At 46.2% G+C, this 19,004-nt stretch overlaps 1 protein-coding gene and 1 long non-coding RNA gene across 9 annotated transcripts in view; one reads left to right on the top strand and one right to left on the bottom strand.

Moving 5' to 3' along the window:
* Positions 1-9,910, top strand: part of LOC135920244 (ankycorbin-like) — a 70,798-nt gene extending 60,888 nt beyond the window's left edge. For 5 of the 8 annotated variants that reach the window (XM_070538741.1, XM_070538743.1, XM_070538740.1 and 2 more), the window contains 3 exons: positions 1,122-1,306; positions 4,297-4,400; positions 9,201-9,910. In XM_070538741.1, coding sequence (XP_070394842.1) covers positions 1,122-1,306; positions 4,297-4,400; positions 9,201-9,317 — 406 coding nt within the window. In that variant the 3' untranslated portion in view covers positions 9,318-9,910. Of the gene's footprint in view, positions 1-1,121; positions 1,312-4,296 lie in introns of all 8 variants that reach the window. The other 3 variants (XR_011514579.1, XM_065454417.2, XM_070538745.1) reach the window with 3 other exon arrangements.
* LOC139060031 (uncharacterized) overlaps positions 1-19,004 on the bottom strand; it is a 47,344-nt gene that overhangs the window by 17,965 nt on the left and 10,375 nt on the right. The window lies entirely within an intron of this gene.

Below are 19,004 nucleotides of genomic sequence, written 5' to 3'. Positions count from 1 at the left end.
CATTCTTTGTTGTTTCTTTATTAGGTCCTTTGTTACGTGGGAGAGCTTGCCTACTCGTTGCCTTGGTGCCTTGCCTCCCACTTCACTTGCTGCCTCTAAAGCCAGCCTAGTTACGGTTTCGTTCATTACCTCTATGTCATCTTCATCTCTCTGTTCTAAGGCTGCATATTTGTTTGCAAGTACCAGCCTGAATTTGTCAGCTTTTACACTTACTGCCTCTAGGTTGGCCTGCTTCTTCTTGTCCAATTTTACTCCTTCTCTCTTCAAATTGAGGTGAATCCTAGCCCTCACTAACCTTTGATCACTGCACTTTACTCTACCTAACACTTCTACATCCTGCACTATGCTGCGATCAGCAGAAAGTGTGAAATCAATTTAATTTCTTGTTTCACCATTAGGGCTTTTCCAGGTCCACTTTCTGTTGTATGTGTATGCTTCAGCAAAAATCCGGAGATCACTCAGCCCATCCTAATGGAATGTGAAGGGATTCACCCAGTGAGACCCGTAGGTATTATAAACCTCACAGAAGCGCTTGGATTTAAAGTGGACGGAAGCATCAACCGGTCAGCAGTTGAGATAGCAAAAGACATTTAAAGTATTGTTAGAAAAAAGGCAGTGAAGACATTGATATGACCGGATCTGTTACAGGCAAACGTAGCTATACAAGGTAGGTAGAAAAGTTTTGAGGAAGAAAAAAAAAAAAGATTTTGGGAGATGTATATGAAAATGCCAGAATGAAAAAGATGTACAGCATACATGATTAACTGAAGCAGGCTAGGTGACTATTTGTCACTGCCCAGTTTCAAAGTGGACACTGATAAATAATAATCATCATCATTGTGTCAATCATGCAGCCACCAGGCATGATCGGTGGTGCCCAGCGCCTCCTTTTAAAGATGCCCGGTGGTGGGCACACTAGTCTATACATTATAGCACTATAGTGTTACCTTTATAAAACATTTGCACGAACATCGAAGGAAGTTTCACTTGACGCCAATTCCCACATATGCGTTGGATCTGTTAAACTTTTTTCCTTTTAGGGCCACTCTGTGGAGTGGCAGAGATGGAAGCAACCTTGTCAGGAGTGGGGTTTCTGAGCGTCCCGATTCGTGTGCGCGCAGGCGGAAGCCGCCAAGCCAAAGCCAGTCCACACCGTACCGAGTGCCTCTGTTCCCAGAGCACCTGCCGAGCTGGCCCATGAGTCCAGTGAAGAGGGCAGCCCCACCTGTACCTACGCAGAGTGCAGCCACACGGCAGCGTGTTCAAGCCATGTTGGATGAATCTTTTGCAAGGCACATGACTGCAAGTAAGGTCAGCCCGTAGTCCACAAGCACCATACTAAAAAAAATGTACTGTAGAACCTTGCTATAGCTACGAATGTAGTAAAACGCTGCTACACATTTAGATGGCAAGAATTGCTATGCATTGTGGCGAAATTTCCGATTTTGTAAACAGCTATGGTGATCTGCTGTTGAGCTTGAGGTCACGGGTTGAATTCCCAGCCACATCCATGGGGGCAGAATTCAAAAACACTTGTGCACTACAGCATAGACCGCTTATAGCATAAGTTGCCAGAGTCACAAATATCTGTACCATAAGCGGTACTGCACTATAACCATAACATTTTTCGAAGGCTGCACACGTGCAAAACATGTAGACCAAGCAGCTCAGTGTATCTGGGAATTGAAGCACATGACCGGGATGTTTGGATGTGGAAATTTGTGAACATTGAAAGGTTACAATATCCAAGTATTAATATTAATACTAATACAAGTTACAAGTATTACTCAGTTACAATATCCGAGGACTCGCGATCTTCACATGAAGCAGACAAAGTAAAACACACTCCTATTCGCCCACATCCCATACCCCTGTGTGCCCTGAGGCATTAAGCTTTGCATTAAAAAAGAAAGTAACTCACACACACAAAAAAAAGAAATTATGGCAGGAACCATCCTCGATCATTAGCTAAGTCAATGCAAAGCATTTTTCCCCTGCGCATAGCGCAAAGCCTGAGTGAACTTTCATCATCCCGGAAAAACACTCACTCGAGGACCGCCACATGTGCAGGCCAAGACATCCTGATGACATACAATCGGGACGAGAGGCGGTTGCAGACACTAAATGTCGCACCAGATTCGTCTTCGACGAAGAGATCTTGAAAATATGCGTCTGCTCCCCGCAAGTGGCAGTCCTCCAGTCGGCACCACTTTCTCTCGGCCACCTGTTTAGTGACCATTCGCTTGGTGTATCTCTGTTCTTCGGCCGCACATTGCTTCTCTTCTTGCGCATGCTCCACAGCCACATGTATCTCGTCGGCTCGTCTGTTCGCCTCTTGCCTCTCCACTTCGGTACACATTGCATACCTCTGTAGTCTCTGCGGTACCTTTGCGCTCTTACACTCCTCTTCTGCTTAATACTTTCGAAGGCCCATTGTTGTATCTGTAAGTACAGGCCTACATGCAACATAGGGCAGCTAGTGCAACCGAGGCATGTCTAGTTGTGGTGCGCACACCCATAGCGATGAGTGGAGCAAGGAGAGGTGTGAGCAAGCACATGGAAGAGCACGCGTATGGAGCAAGGAGTGGCCGAGTCAACAGCGGCCAGCAAGCAGATGCGTGGAGGTGCGCGTGCAATGACGATAAACTCTGTGACCTTGGATGGCATTGTGTTTTACCTTGGCTTCGACTAAGCTAGGAAATGCTTTGCATTAAAAAAAAATTGATGCAAAGGAAAGTAAGTCGTCGACTAAATTTTCAGACCTGCTCAATTGTTCGTAATTTTACACAGCACCACCATGAACTCCAGAGAACTAATGTAGAACAACGACAGAAATTTGAGAGTGTGTACAGGACTGATTCAAGTGCACGGAATGTTGAAAACATGACAACTGCAAACTGAGTTGCCACCATTGCCCCTGCCACCCTGGCCCTCACTTTCGTTGTTGAGGTGGTTCCTCCGCTTTCGAAGTGCCATACAGCCACTGCGAAGCATTTCGTTGACTCTGCACCAAACCGCAACATTTGTCCCCCATCTCCCAACAAAGTATGTTGCTTAGGCCTAGCCGGAGGGAGTGTCAGGCAGCATGCTGTCGTGAGAAGCTCGCCCTTCATAGGTTTGTTCTCGTAGATGATCCCATAGAGACTGGGCATGGCATCATGCACATAGGCTGAACTGACAGCAGCACGTGTAAAGTAATTTCGTTTCTCGAGCAATCAGCCGCTGCAACTGCTGCGAACACCTACCAAGTTTGTATGTGCGCATACTGGTAGAAATGGCGGAAGCTCACTCGCATGTAGACGTCAAGTCTAAAAGCTCTGAATTAACTTGCAGAACACCATATAAACTGATGGCAATCAGGGTCGCACATGTGATATCTGCACTTCACGACGACTTTCATCGCAAAGGGTGCACACAGACTGAAGAGCCGAAGAACAACAATGCGAACGCATTCAGTGCGGCGCATGTGCCGAGCAGCTGAGTGAAGGCTTCTTCATCGCCTAGGTTATATTAAAGGCAGCCTCCGCTCGCCTGCAGCTCACTGCCCCCAGTTGTTTATATTTTTCTTCTTCTTTGTTCCTTGTTTGTTCTCTCCGCATCTCCTCCTCCGCATTTCCCTTGTCGCTCTCCCCTTGTATCGGCCGGCACACCTTGCTGAGAAGCATGCTTACTATCGCGTTTTTGTGGAATTTTCCCGCGGAAGCCACATTATAACAGTATTTCATCTTGCGCGGCTGCAGTATAAGCGGTATGTGCATATATGTAGTTCTGTGGGAGGCTAAACGAGAGCCAGGAAAGGCCGTGTTATAGCCGGTTCTCCACTATAAGGGGTTACGTTACAAGTCATCTTAGCTGTAGTTAAAATAGTGTAGAGCCCTCCACTACAGCATCTCTCATAGCTCTACAGTTGCTTTGGGACGTTAAACCCTGTGAGTCAATCAGTCAATGTGAACTGCTAAAATAAACACCTCCAATGAAGTAAAAGCACCAGTAGTTTTGGCAGACTGTTTCTACTCAGAGACATACCTTTTACAGAGGCTGCAAGACTGATGTACTCATCTTAACTGCTGCGGTAGCACAATGACTGTGGCATTTAGCTAGTGAGCTTGAGGTTGCAAGTTCGATTCCTAACCTCGGTGGAATGCAAAACACTTGTGTAGCATGTTTGTTAAGCACGCTAAAAAAACCTAGTTTTAGCACGCTAAAAACCCACTGAAAAACTGCAAGCAAAAGTGTTGTACTTGTCTTTCAAGCTTTAATTGCAGTTTTGCTTCATTGTCTGATGCTTACTTACAGGAAACACCTTTGTGACAGCTCCGAGCATTGAGGCTGATGGCATGGATGCACAACTGAAGAAGTCGCTGGCTGAGCTGACCAACTCTCTGGAGAAAACCTATCTGGTGTGACACTGCACATGGTGCTGTTTGCTAGTCTCGGGGACTTTTTTTGAGCTTACACTGGGCATTTTTTGTGTACCATAACAGCCATAGCCGTAGCCATAGCATTCGCAGAGGCCATATCTTAAGTGTCACCGCTCAAAGCCACACAGGCACACGGACACAGTCACCGCTGCGCAGAGTTTGTTACAGTGTCAAATAATCTCATTTCGCTGATCTCGCCCTCTCCATTTGTTAATTATGGTAGCTTGATGCCATTCATTTTTTTGTTTGTTTGAGCTTAACCTTTAAACACAGCCTAATTTTGATTGCAACAAAAGCAACAGGTTATACACGAAGAAGTACTAGTACTATGTAATGTGATGTAGGGTGTGCAGTGCAGTCTACTTTTGACAGCTATGGGTTATGATGTCTATTGTCTACTACATTTTTTTACTGAAGGTGCCCAGTTATACAAAGGTGGTTTAATGATCAGCATTTCTGAGCCTCTCATCATCATAAGTGGACTGCATTGTAGCATACCTTGAAGACAGATCTGTGCTCTTTTCAGGTGCTTAGCTGGAATGAGCCACTTACTCGTAATGTAGGGCCCTTAAAGGAGCAGAGTCAGCTTTCATTTTTCTTTCTTTCTTGCCTTTTGCTTTTTTTTTGTACAATCCTTTTTTTCTAAGTGTTTCTTGCTTTGGCTATAGTGCAACTTCTCTCAAGAGTTGAATAGCCTAAATTTGAAGGTCCTGGAGGCTGCTGCATAAATTATGCAGTGTTGGAGATTTGTCATGTACTACTATAGCTACAAATATACATTAGACATATGCATAACAAGCTTGGCAACCAACCGTCTGTTATAGGGAGTACAACACAATAACTGACGCAAGGAAGAATAGATGGCACAAGCATTTTCTAACTTTTGAAGCTTTGTTTTCAGCATAGTGGTCAGATGAAATTTGAAGTTCCTTCGAAGTTGATTTACCTTACCAGAAGTTCAACCTGAGCTCGCTGAATCTTATCAGACAACTTTACCAACAGAGTTGGTTTTAAAGTGAGTTGATTGTAAGGTCATTTGGAAGTTTGTTCACATCTTATCAGAAGTTTTAAGTTGAGCTTGGTGAAGCTTATTGGAGAATTTGTCCAGAGGAGTTTGTCTCAGTGAGTCGACCGTAACTCTGTGGCTGGACTGGGTCGGACTATGGACTTAAAAAAGACAACATTCTATGGGGCTTCATATGTGAAGCTTTCATATCTATGCTTGCGATATCTTCCTTTCCCTTGCCCGCTTTTCTGAGTAATCCTCGAACTATCATTAAATATATTATCTCCTCTCTCTGTGTTAACTGTCAATACTTTGTAAGCACCCGCATTCTACATAAAATGCAAGTATAGAGAAAGCATTGATAAAGCCATGCTTGCATTTTATTACTTGACAGCTTTACAGTTATAATGGCTGCCAGTTTTGTGCTCACCATAGCATCCTTGATGCCATGTTGCTGTTGATTGTTCTATGTACGACAGATTAGCAACCAGAAACATCTCAGAAAAGATGTGTGAAATCCTTGATCAGTTTATCTATTGGAACATTCTGTATCATGATTCGTGATCACTGATTACATGTGCTCAGTTATGAAAGCTCAGCGAACATTTTAGTCTCTGCTCCTTTAGGGTTCATAGAACTTTCATGTTGCAGCCAGAGCTTTTTCTTTTGGTTTCCACATATTTACGTTATTACATTCTGCATTATTACATCACCACAGTACCATTTTGTATTGCACTTTTCTTTTTTTATTTCCTCGTTTGTAGCATTGTTGCATGCATGACTGCAGCCTTTTCTTCATTGCAGAAGAGCTTGCTAGCGCAGTTAGATTTTTCATTTCCTCAAGCCTTTAAATGTTCACTCGATTTCAGTGTGGCTGAAAGCGTGTGACTTGAATGGTTGTGTACTTGTATGCAGAAAAGAAACCTACGAGAAAAATTTAAGAACAAAGGGCAGCTTTGAACTATGAGCTGAGTAAAATATGAGGTATGCCAAGAAGTTTGCAAAGCCTAGATACGGTAGTTGGCAGAATGAATAAGATATTGGCACTGGACCCAGCCATAATCACATGCATATCATAAGCATGTCATATACTGGAGAGGTTATAACAAGCACGATACAAATTCTCACTTGTGTCCCTGAGGGGCAGAAGAGATGTGTTTTTTTAAAGCTTTTCATTTTTTTACATGGAATCGTTCGCACTACTTTCAATTATTGCAAGTGAGTGTCGTGAAACCACTACTTCGAGGATGTTTGAATATGTGGATATTGTCGTGCATTGCCGGAGATCTGTAACACGCTTTTGTGCGTGCACTGCCTTGTAATGTGCCTTGCAACTCGTTCTCCTGCAATCTTATAAAAATGCAAAATGTCTACAAAGGAACATTTGCACCCCGAGTACCGAGTATATGATCGTGAGATACCTTGCTACTAGCTAATGGGCTTCATTCTAAACATGTGATCTTGATCTAGCTTTATGTAAGCATGTTTCAAATTTTCAGCCCTTGTTTCATGTCTTGGTATAATTGAATTGTCAGTTATATATCTGTTAATGCTGTTAATAATTGGATCAACTTGTGCATTTTTAGCATGCAGCTGATTGTCGAGACTACCTCAACAAAAGGTGATGTGCATAGTTTAAGAAATAAGGTAGACTACTTGGTAAAGTTGGTGCTAAGTCAAGCAGGCCACATAGCATGGACAAACCGTGCCTTAAAAGAAGTTTCACGGTCATCGTCTGGCATGTTTCAAAGATTTACCGCATGACATCAAGAGTGTCAGGTACTTTCCAAAAGGTGTAAGTTCTGTGCACAAATTGTGAAATGTTTGGTGCTGTTGACAGGCTTTTCATATATGTTGTCAACACATTGCGTTAATTTGTTTTGTGAACGTTATGTGCTCACATTTAATACAACAGATGTGATGATAAAGCAGGGAATGATCTCTAAGCCAACTGCCTTTTGTCAAAAAAAAAAAAATTTTAGGTAGAACAGAAGCAGCTAATGAACTAGCATTTGAAGATTGTTCACTTCAAAAACTCAGATGTGCAGAAATACAGTGTTTACAGCTATGTTTATATGTAACATGTACATTATCGGTTTGTGGGAATGCTTGCGGCTGCTTGAATTGGAAGCTACAAAGAACATCGAGCTGCTATTTTGCTCTTGCTCTTGTTGTTTACATGACTCATGTTCTTGTTGAAATGTTTTTTTTTCTTGTTTTCTTTTTTGAGCACTTGAAGCATGCTTTTTTATCCATTACTTACGCACAAAAAGCACGTTATTTGTTTTTTAGGTATGTCGTTATCCCAGTCACTCACAGGATGCACGTTTCATAGCTGCATGTGTTTGCACATTGTAATTGCTTTGTGTGTGTTTGTTTTGAAGTTTTGTGTGGCATAATAGCAGAGTAGGCACCTTTCTTTAGCATCATCTATTTTCTCAGTAGCTATGACATCTTTGTACTATTTATAACTGGCAGTTGGCTGTTTCATTGACAGCAAAGGTTAACTGCCTTTCGCCTAGCTTTTGACAATTCACTTGACATCCTAGCTAAGCAAATCTGATTCATCAAATGGGGGAAATAACAGTTAAAGGCAACTTATAAAATGTTTGTTGGCAAGATCAAAGTTGTCGCACTATCATATCAAGAATGAAATGAGTCGATGTCCGATTTTTCAGACTTCCTAGGGTCCTCGAAAAAGTCCAAAAAGTTGGGCTGTCCGAAAAAAAATTAATGCATGCCTTTTACTGCCCCCAAGAGTGCAAATTCACAACGAAAAAGTTTGGATAATTGGACTGCGAAAAGCTTCAGTGTCCAAAATTTTAGACGTCCTTATAATTGGCTCTATGGGGTATGTGGTGGTGTTGCAAAGGCGTCCGAATTATCGGACATGTCCGACAATTTGGGCTTCTAAAAGATCGCTTGTTGACTTTATTAGCATTACTTCTTTGGCGCCTGCTGCCTGCTTTTAAAGGTAGTTCACTTGGAATACACATTTTATTGCAGCGCTCTCGCATTTTTGGTGCCGTGTAAACTTTGCACTTGGCACTGTAAAAATTGTTTGCGAATTTTTGTGGCATTGAGGACTTTTGCAACATTCTTTTGCAGTCACTGAAAATCATGTGCTTTAAGGAAGTGCTCATAAAGTTTAGAACTTTGCAGACTTTCTAAGTGGGAGCATTTCAGAACACATATCTAGTCCTTACAAACTACCATATTTACTCTTTTAGCAAGCGAGAGCTTTTTAAGATAATCGGCGAAGTTGTAATTTAGCTTTCAGTGTGTGTAAAGAATGTGATTCTTTTTTATGTATACTGAACAATCCTTAGCTCATGCTATGCCTGTTGAAATGAGATGCTCTTTTTCAGCTAGAGTTACCTGCGTTAATTCATACTCCAAGGGACCATGGGTCTTTTTTATTTATTAGAGGTTTGAACTGGCAAAAGTTCAGCTAAACATGGCTAAAAACACAATTATGGCTCCTCTCTCAAATGTATATGCACACCCAGGCATAGGTATATGGAAAGTTAGAGGTAGGCGAAATGCTTTTCTGGAGTGTTTTAATAAGGCAGATTCTAAATGCTGTTGAGCATGTCAGGCCTGGAAAAATTGTTTATATATATACTTAAAACGAATCCAGTTTGGATTATCTGAGTTTGAATTATCGTATGTCCATTGCTACTCCTGAAAAAGCATTTGTCACTTTGCGTCACTGTTATCATTATCAAGTGCTAATGTCGCATGATTGTTGATGAATCTGGATGTTCATTTAGGTCACTCGCTTTTGGTGCCATGGCCAGCTGCCTCTGCTCACCCACTTCGTTTTTTTATATTTATGTATTAAGAAACCTGTTGAGATTGTTTGCATTGTTAGTACTGCTTGTTATTGAGAATGTCCATATTATTAACTGGAATGCTACGCAATCATTTGATGTTGTTGTGTGCTGCGTCAAACGCTGACGGTACAAAGCTTGAAATGTCTATTGAACAATCAGCAAAACAGTGATAGTTTAATTAGTTACATGAAAAAGAGGTTAATGAACTGAATTGTTGTGCCAGTCAATGTTTGAATAGGGAATATGAGCATGTGATTCAGAACTTTCTCTTGTAAGGTGTACATAATTTATTTTTTATTGCTATGTCTGTATACAACTGCAAATAAACAGCCCAAGTCAGATAGGTGCAACAGCCTATAAAGTAAGGCACAGAAATACTTTGAGAGCATATTATAAATAATCTTTTGCATACGCTCCATAGCTTTATAATTAGCGCTGGTTGATAGTGTTTACTGGCATCTGCCATAGACAAAGTAACAACTGATCTGCATAGTGCTACTTTTTTGTTTTGTGTTATTCTTGATGCAAGCTCTACAAAAGGATTTCACCTCTTGTTTTAATCACCTAAGGAAATCCGAACAGCTCTTGTGTTTACTGTGTTTGCACATGTTTTTTAAATGGATACTGAATAAAAATTTTGTCGTCGAGATACTTTATGCAGATGAAACCTGAAGCACTAAAGATGGCAAACGCAGCACTGTTTTGGAAAGAAATCGACGGAATATAATGAGTTTAGTGATTTTGTCATAAACTACCACACCTAGCGGCTGCACCGCAATACAAGGGCTGTATTGACTACAGCATTGCTTTATGAGCTGAGCTGGATATAATGCTTCTAAATGCATGCTGCTCTTTTAAGTCGATGAATGCTAAAGTCATCTGGTGTTTGGGCTTTCACACTGCTGATGGTCTGAAAAATTTCGTGGTATGAAGTACAGCAAAGCTGCAACACAAAGCATGTCACTGCAATTTTTTTAATAGCCTGGTAATTGTGCTTAGGTGCAGAAATGTGCAGAGGCTTTAAAATGCAAAGTGTTCCCAAAGTGCACTTATATACTATCACATGAGCTGTTTATGTGCCTCTTCTCAGCCCTTCTGGTGCCAGCCATGTCTTCCTACTTAGCACTTTTCTTTTAAATAAGTGATGAAGAAGATTAACAGGTTGTGGTCAAACATAGTCTGGTCATACTATTGCAGCCCATTATTTTATGTGCAGTAAAGAAGTCCTAAACCAACATTGTCATACCTACAAAACACTTCAGAAGGATGGCACACTTGGGAAATTAATGTCCTGTTGAATTTTTTTAATGATAATTTCGATTATACGCTGTGCAAAATTTGTCCTATTTCATTTTTACTTCTCTCATCTTTACACGGGCTCTGATTTGTGTATAACTCTAGTGGTAAAGTTACTATCATTTGTTTCTTTTTCGAATCCACATCGTATGTTTCCGTGGCTGGAGTATGCTGCTGCTTTCTTTAGCTTGCTTTACTTTCTTCTTAAGCAGATTGGCTGCAGGTAATATAACATCCACTAGCCAACAGCAGGTGAATGTTTTGTAACGTAGGAAAAGGTGCATCATAATATAGCACATATTTGTCATGACTGATTAAAGAAATAGCTTTCTTTTCAATTTGAGAGCTGTATTGTGCAACTTCAAGCAAGGAGATTCTTGCCAACATGCCAAACTGCATGTTTATCCATATTTATTCACGCTTATACGAGTGCTTCAGAAGTCCTTGATAGAGAGGCTGGCTTCCTAAGGAGCCAGAGATGGTGCACTGAATGAAAGTGTGCCAGAGCAAAAACACCTATCAGTGCACGGAACAAGACTTCACAAAGAGGGAGAGAGAGAGGAAAGGCAGGGAGGTTTACCAGAGGCCGAGTTTCCGGTTTGCTACCTTGCACTGGGGTGTGAGGTATAGGGTTTGTAACGACTACAAAGAATGAGGGACTTCACAAAGTCTATGAAATTGGCTATTAGCACTGGCCAGCTGTGTCAATTAAGAAAGTAATGCATCTTTCTCATAGTTATATGCGTGGGCTGCCCCGTAATGCTATGCAGCCTCTGAACACTGTCATCCACAGACGCACTCTCATTTACCCCTTAAAGTGCTGTGTGTTCATTTTTGCATGCAAAGATAGCAAAACTAAAGTAAAAGAACGATGAAAATGATCTTTAAAATGTGCCACATACATCCTGAAGCACTTCTGACTGCTGCAAGTTTGAATACTGTATATGTAAAGTGTTTTAGTAAAACAAATTGGAAGAGAGACAAGCAGGTTTTCACTCTTGGTATCAGTATGCCATGTAGCGCATTCACTCCTTTGATTGTCAAGTTTTGAATTGGTCATATTTTTTTAAGTGGCTGGATAGGTGCTTTTTAAAAATATTGGACATCAAATAGTTGTTTTCATACCTGACATTCCTGTAGGGAGTTCTCGCATTGAGCCCACATGCTTTCAACTTGACAAAACTGACTGACTTGAGAATGTTTAGTCGGTTATGCACCTGGTGTGCTTTTCATGCTTCTGAATATTCAGAAATGTAAAACTAAACTTTAAAAAGGCAGAATTAATTGGCACCTGAGGGGTTATAAACAAAATCGAAAGGGATGTGCCAGCTGGCCTCTTTAAGCCTAACTCAATGCCCTGGTCTGAATGTTTATGTTAGGTTATGGGATCTCTTGAAAGAAAACAATGTTTAATTACAGCAATGTTGTGGATGATGAATGTTGAGAATTCTGGTAGTCCAGCACTGACATTGCCAAATTTGCAGGTTATTATTATTAGCAGTAACACAGAGAAGGAAAAATTACAGAATGAGGCATATTGACACGTGACATAGGAATGAAGTCAGTAAGAATGATGTTTTTGGTGTTGGCAGAGGGTTACAGGACAGAAAACTTACCGAGATGGGAAAAAACGGTTGCCTTCCTGCATTTAGCCTCTACTTTAGCATTTGTGGCAGCCACGGCCTTTCTTGTATTAGTATTCTGAATGCAAGCAGAAGGATGTTGGATGCCTGAAGCATTGGGACGATGTGTGTGCTCGTTTTTGAAACACCAAAATAGACTTCAAATTCTCAATACCGTGTCTCTATACTTATCAGTTATTGGAGTACATACCTATTCAGCTCTTACTTTGAGTAAACCAAGAAATATTCTGAGCTATTTTGGTGACCACTTTTGTATTGTGTACTGTTGTGAGTGGCTGGCTGAGTTGCGTGCCAGAAAAAAGATCTTTGCTGCACAACTTCTAGCTGTGCTACCACTCCAAAGATTTGTAACAAACGATTGAATCACTTCCTTTTCTTTATAAAACTTTTAGAGCAGGAAGCATCGTCTATGCTGTCATGAGGCTTCATTTGGCACGTCAGCAGATGCTGTGTAAATAGAACAATCCAGTGAAGCTCATGTGTTCTGTCTCCACTTTCATTAATGTGTTTTACATTTGATCGTGCAAGCTCAATGCTTATTTGGTGCCACTGGAGTCCGTAACCTACTGTAGAGGGCACATAAAATTTATAGAAATGATCAGGGGTGCCCTGATGGGTATACAAGGACAGGTGGAAAAATAAAAGGGGCTTTTGGAACGCCGCACTTTGGAGGGGTCTCGTGTTTCCAAGCACCCTGCCCTGCCCTGTGGAATGTATCGACTAGCAGTAGTCATGTAATCGGTGCTTGCAAGCAAAGTATCCACTGTAACATCGATATGGTGAAGTAGCTTTGGCTGAATGCTTCGTTAAGTCAAAAGCTTTCCTAAAATGATGTTTTTATGTTTCAACAGCTAAATAAGGACCACAGCTTCCTAGAATGCTTCCCATGGGTAAAATATTTATAAGCATTAAGATTCATCGCGAATTTCAAGCTAATTGGAGGCTTCTCTACACCACAATATAACACCAACAAACCAGAGTGATGATCTCATTATAATACATTGGCCACCATGCTGCATCTTATGAACATGACTTGAGACTGCGCACAGAAGCAGCTAAGGAGTGGCTCAAGCCGTGCATAGTGCTCAACACCGCCTCCTCACGTTAAGTGCATCATCACAACTAGCCCCCAACAACAGACTTTAATCTTCCATTTACAACGCTACACCGAAATATACAGCAGTGAACAAATAAAAATATATATTTTGCGCTTGGGTCTTGTGAGGTAAACTGCTCAGAACGTTGGTGCAACATTATGCCAGATGGCTAGCACCTGAGGTAATTCTCTTAAACACAGCCTACCATCGTACTACTTCATTCATACTGCATGGCAAACCCCCTTCATACATAATTTGTGTATTCGAAGAATGTATCGCAACGAGATCGTAATGTCAACCAGTAGTGAAAATATGTGCATGCTGGTGACAAATTTTAATATAGGTGAGGAGTTTAGCCAGACAAAAGGCATGGGATGCTACTACAGGTTTAACATGTAACAGAACATAAAGGATGAGAGAAAAAAAAATGCACATGCACCCATTCACAAAGCGCTCACATGCGGCACCAAACACATTACGTGCGCTCTCTCTCTTTCTCGTTGAGCACGTAACTCGTGCTGCCCACGACACTAGTGGCACGCGCTGGCATGCTCTCTAGTTGCTTGCGGTGCTCATTCTACAACGTCAAGCTTGAAGTATACGGCAATTCAATGCTAAAAAAGCCATCGGGCTTAGAAATGTGTGAAACAACACCGAATACTGCTTGTTAATGTATTTCCAATGTGAAGCATACTAGTAACATTTCTGGTGTTTGGTAGGTGAATCCTAATGCAAACGATAACTTTTTTGAGCTAGTCTGTCTCAGAAACGGGAATATGGGCATGATTATCTCTGCAGCCATTTTCAATGGCTTTGTACGTTGAAGTCGCATCTGTGAACAGGCCTAATCGCTTTAAGAAAAAAACTGCATCACAGAAATTTCTATTGTGTGATTATAGGGTTGTTACGTTGTGGGAGTCCTTCGGTCTACCGGGGCGCAGTCGCTGCTGTGCCTAGGGCTCCGGACTTATTCGCCATTGCGAGGAAAACCTCTCCCAAATGCCTACCCCTCGACCGCGCGCCGTTTTCCCCGGGCGCCGCGGCCGCGTCCCGTGACGTCATGCTACGCGGCCCTGCGATTCGGTCGTGGGGCGTGACGTAGGGAAGAAGCCCCGACTGGGGACGATCGCCGTGCGCGGGGGAGTCGGGCTGCGACAGGGGCGAGCGCCGGTCACGAGAGGCAAGCTGCAAGGTACGTGAGCGACCAGCTATTTGCGTCCCCCAACGCCGCGGCCTGGGGACGTTCACGTGCTTTGTCAGCTTGCGTAAGTGTGGCTTGCTGAGTGGCTTTGCGTTCCGCCCTTGCGGTAGTCGCAGGTGCTCAGTGCGTCACATTTTGCGTGTCCGAACCGTCGCAGACCATTGTCGGTGACGGGAAGCGCTAGGTAGCGTTTGCGAACGCATTTCGGCCCGCGCGCGTAAACCATTGTTCGACGCGGCGTGTACCCCGCCTTCCTCGCCATCGGGAACCGCGGGCGCCGAGTGTACTCCGTGTGTTTGGGTGCAGTCTGGCACATGTTGGCCATTGGGGATCAATAAACGCCTTAACTGTCCTGGACGCCGTGTGTTCCTGGGAGAGCGCCCATGCGTACGGCCAGAGCCGTCCAGGTCTTTCGGCTCGGTGCTCTAACCTGCGGTGGGTCTATCGCCGTGCGCCGTCGTGCCGCGTCGTGAGGCTTCACTTCTCGGGGGCCACTTGGCGACGCCGTGCGCGGAGACGTACTGTGAGCCCACATTTTGGCGCCCAACGTGGGGCAGTAACTGCCTTTGCATTGCTGCGGTGCGTAACGAGCCGGAGACCCGCTTGATCGGCCGGCCGTGCCATGTGTTCCAGCTTCAAGGAGTCGTCATGGTTGACGACTCTCGCGAATGTCGCCCTGTTCGATTACTCAGCCGATGCTGGTGTCGAGCGTGGAGGCACAGCTCAACTCCCAGAGCACGAACCACGGAGTGCAAGCTTAGTTGGCGCAAACCTACCAGATGCGTGTGATATGTCCACGCCGCTCCACGACGGGCGTGGATCTCTCAATGCAGCGATAAGCAACGATGAGCTTGCCGCCATGGAAGAGGGGAGACTGCCGCGAACCCCACCCGCATTGAGCAGCTTCGCGGCGTTGGCCTCCACCACCGACGGCGAGCGCGGAGGGAGTAGGGGGTTACCGCCTGCCGCGAGCACCGTTGTGCGAGGGGGCGAGGTGGCCTCGAGTCGCGTAGGGTTGAGCGAGGTACCGCTAACCGAAATGAGGGGAGGGTTGCAGGTGCCCCAGCCTGCCCAAATCCCGCCTGCAGACGCTCCTGATGAGACGAGCGCACCGGACGCGAAGGCGTTGCTTGGCGAAGCCACGCGACTAATTGAGTCCCTTTCGAGTGCCCTCCGGACTTCCTTGGAGTCGCCAAGGCACTCGCGGCCGGTGGTTAAGCTGGCAGTGCCCACATATCGCGGGTACGCGGATGCGGTTAGTGTCACAGACTTCCTTGACAGTTTGGCGCACTATCAGGCAGCTGTGGGGCTTGATGACTGCGAAATGCTGGCTCGGGTTGTGCCCGTTGCTCTTACAGAGCGAGCAGCACAGTGGTACAGGCTTTCCGGCCACCGCGCAACGACGCTCGAAGATTTCAAGGCGGCTCTCCGCCACGAATTTTTGCCTGTCGACTACTATCGTAGAATGCGGCGCGAGCTCGAGTTGCGGACACAAGCCCCGGACGAATCACTCCTCGAGTATGTGCGAGCGATGGAGGAGCTGTTCCAGATGGCGGAGCCGACGGCCTCCAGCGACGAGAGAGTCGAGAGGGTGATAAGGCAGGCTCACCCAACCTTTGCGGCCTACCTGCGCGGAAGTCGGTTCCGTGATCTGGAGGACATGGCCGCCGAGGCCAAGCGTATACAAGGCGACCTGCTGGCCATGCGTGCCTACCGCCCTCCACCGCCCGCAAGCGAGGCGCTAGAGCCGCGCTGTGCATGGACGGGAACCCTTTTCCATTCACGCCAACAGCAATCGCCCGCGCATTCCACCTTTGCGGTGGGCTTTGAAAACCGGCAAGCTTGGGGAATCAGCGAACGCGCCTTGGATCCTCATGCATACGCGCGGAGCGCGGCCAGCGCGGAGCAAAGGCCCAATCCGCCCCCTCAAATACGCCAAGCAATCCGCAGCAGCGCGCGCCCAGCGGAAGACGCATGTCCCGAACGGCCTGAGGGCAGCGCAGCGGGCGGAGGAGGACGACCGGGGCAGAGTGCTTTCAACCGCAGGAATGCGCGCGGCGGAGCCCGCTGTTTTGAGTGCAGTGAGCTGGGCCACATTGCTCGTTACTGCCCCAGACGCACCCTCCGGCAGGGAAACGGGGATGGGGGTCGGGCGTGAACGCACGTCCGACCGAAGTGATTGTCGCTCCCTCCGTGTGTCGTGCGGGCTTTCCCGCGGATGCATTCGCCCCATTCGTCACTGTCACTATTGCTGGTCGCGAATTTGCCGCGCTCCTCGACACAGGGGCCAGTGCGTCTTTGTTTGGCGACGACGTTTTGACCCTCTTGCAGCAGCGCTTTGTTCGCTTGCGCGAATGCCGAGCAACTTTTAACCTAGCCAGCGGCTCCGTTCCCGCAGGCGGGGCAGCGAGGCTGTCTGTTCGTTGGGATGGTCGAACGAGGCGCCATCGCTTCATTCATTTGCCTGGCTTGAGTGTTCCCGTGATTCTGGGTCGTGGCTTTCTTCGTAAGACCCGTATAGTGGTAGACATTGCGAACGGAGGCTATAGGGTGGGACCGTTGTCCCCTTTGAGGCTTTTCGCCGACCCTCCGGCATGTGTCGCCGCCGAGCGAGTGGCGGGCCCGCACGGCGCGCTAGATAAGGGGGTTGAGCCCTTTCTGGCGCAGTATTCTGCGTGCACTACCGCTCAGATAGACGTGCCTGCGCGAGGTGGCTTGTTCCACCCTTTGATCGCCCGTGCGGTAGGGCTGGAGCTCAGACAAAAATCTGACATGTCCGAAGTTCTGTTCAGCTATGACGACCTGTTCACAGAAGACCCAGGTTGCACTGACCTTGTACGCCATAGGATCGAGACTGGGGATACGCGTCCTTTGAAGTGCAACCCCAGGCCGGTTAGCCTGTCCAAGAGACAGGCTATCGATGGTGTGCTTAACGAGATGCTGGCGACCGGTGTCATCAAGCGTTCCGATAGCCCCTGGGCATCTCCTGTCGTCCTGGTTCCAAAAAAGGATGGTAGTTTCCGCCTTTGCGTTGATTACCGTCGACTGAACGCACTTACCCGTAAAGATGCCTATCCGTTGCCAACCATCGAGTCAATTGTGGGCAGCCTAGGTTCAGCGAAGTATTTCACGACTCTGGACGCTGCTAAGGGCTACTTGCAAGTAGAGGTGGAACCCGAGGACAGAGCAAAGACCGCCTTCACGTGCCATCGTGGGCTGTTTCAATTTGAGCGAATGCCATTTGGTCTGTGCAACGCCCCAGCCACATTTCAGAGGCTAATGGATCGGGTTCTGGGCAATGCCAAATGGTCCCATGCCATGTGCTACCTCGACGACATCGTGATCTATTCCGAAACGTTTGAGGAGCACATACGTCACGTTGGGGACATACTTGGGAGGATCAGGTCAGCGGGCATGACGCTAAATCCGGCAAAGGCACAAGTGGCGCAAACTCGAGTCCACTTGCTGGGGTTCACCCTAGGAGGAGGCTCCATTGAGCCGAATTCGGAGAAGCTCCGGGCTCTCCTGGATTTTCCCGCCCCCAAAGATGTACGCGGCCTCCGCCGCTTCCTCGGAATGGCCAATTTCTACCGGTCATTTATTCCATCTTGTGCGAAACTCCAGGCACCGCTGACAAAGTTGTTGGGGAAGTCTGTGGAGTGGCGTTGGGAACCGGAGCAGGAGCAGGCATTCCGCGGCTTGTCCCGAGCCATCGCCGAGACAGCTCGCCTCAGATTGCCTGACCTGACCAAGAAATTCGTCGTTCAGACGGACGCGAGCGATTTGGGATTGGGGGCGGTCCTCCTTCAGGAATTCGATGGTGTCCTGCACCCTCTGGCTTTTGCTAGTCGGGCGCTGCTCCCTGCGGAGAAGAACTACTCCGTGACGGAAAAGGAGTGCTTAGCGATTGTGTTTGCACTGAGGAGATTTGACGTCTATTTAGACGGCACGAAATTCGTCGTGCAGACGGATCACAGCGCGCTCAGCTGGCTCATGAGGCTTCGAGAACCTGCGGGTCGGCTGGCACGTTGGGCACTTCTAATACAGCACTACGACATTTCGGTGCAGTACCGAAAGGGGAGCACGAACGTCGTCGCAGACGCGCTTTCGCGTGCGCCGCTTCCCCACCCGGCTGATGCCGGAGGCGAGCGGCGAAAGACGGAAGCCGCCGACACGCCCGCCTGTGCGAGCGGTGAAGTGGCCGAGGAAGAGAGGGAGACCGTCTTCGGGTCCCCACCTATAGAGGAGACTGCGGTAAAAGAGGTTTTCGGCGTTGTACAGCCGGGCGGTGACGAGAGTTCTCCACCAGTGGGGGAAATAGTTGTAAACGAGCCAAAGGGGAGCGTTGTGAATAGATCGACCGGCACTGGTGGTAACTTAACCGTTCATGACTGTGCCTTTAATGAACACGATGTCACCGCGCATGATGTTCTCGCACGGGTGCAGAAGGAGTTAGCCGCAGAAAGACAGCCGCGTACCACGACACCGGAGAACGAGGCCTTTG

Source organism: Dermacentor albipictus, chromosome 5 (assembly GCF_038994185.2).
Source record: "Dermacentor albipictus isolate Rhodes 1998 colony chromosome 5, USDA_Dalb.pri_finalv2, whole genome shotgun sequence".
In the NCBI taxonomy this organism is placed as follows: Eukaryota; Metazoa; Arthropoda; class Arachnida; order Ixodida; family Ixodidae; genus Dermacentor; species Dermacentor albipictus.
This window is presented reverse-complemented; position numbering and strand designations above follow the sequence as displayed.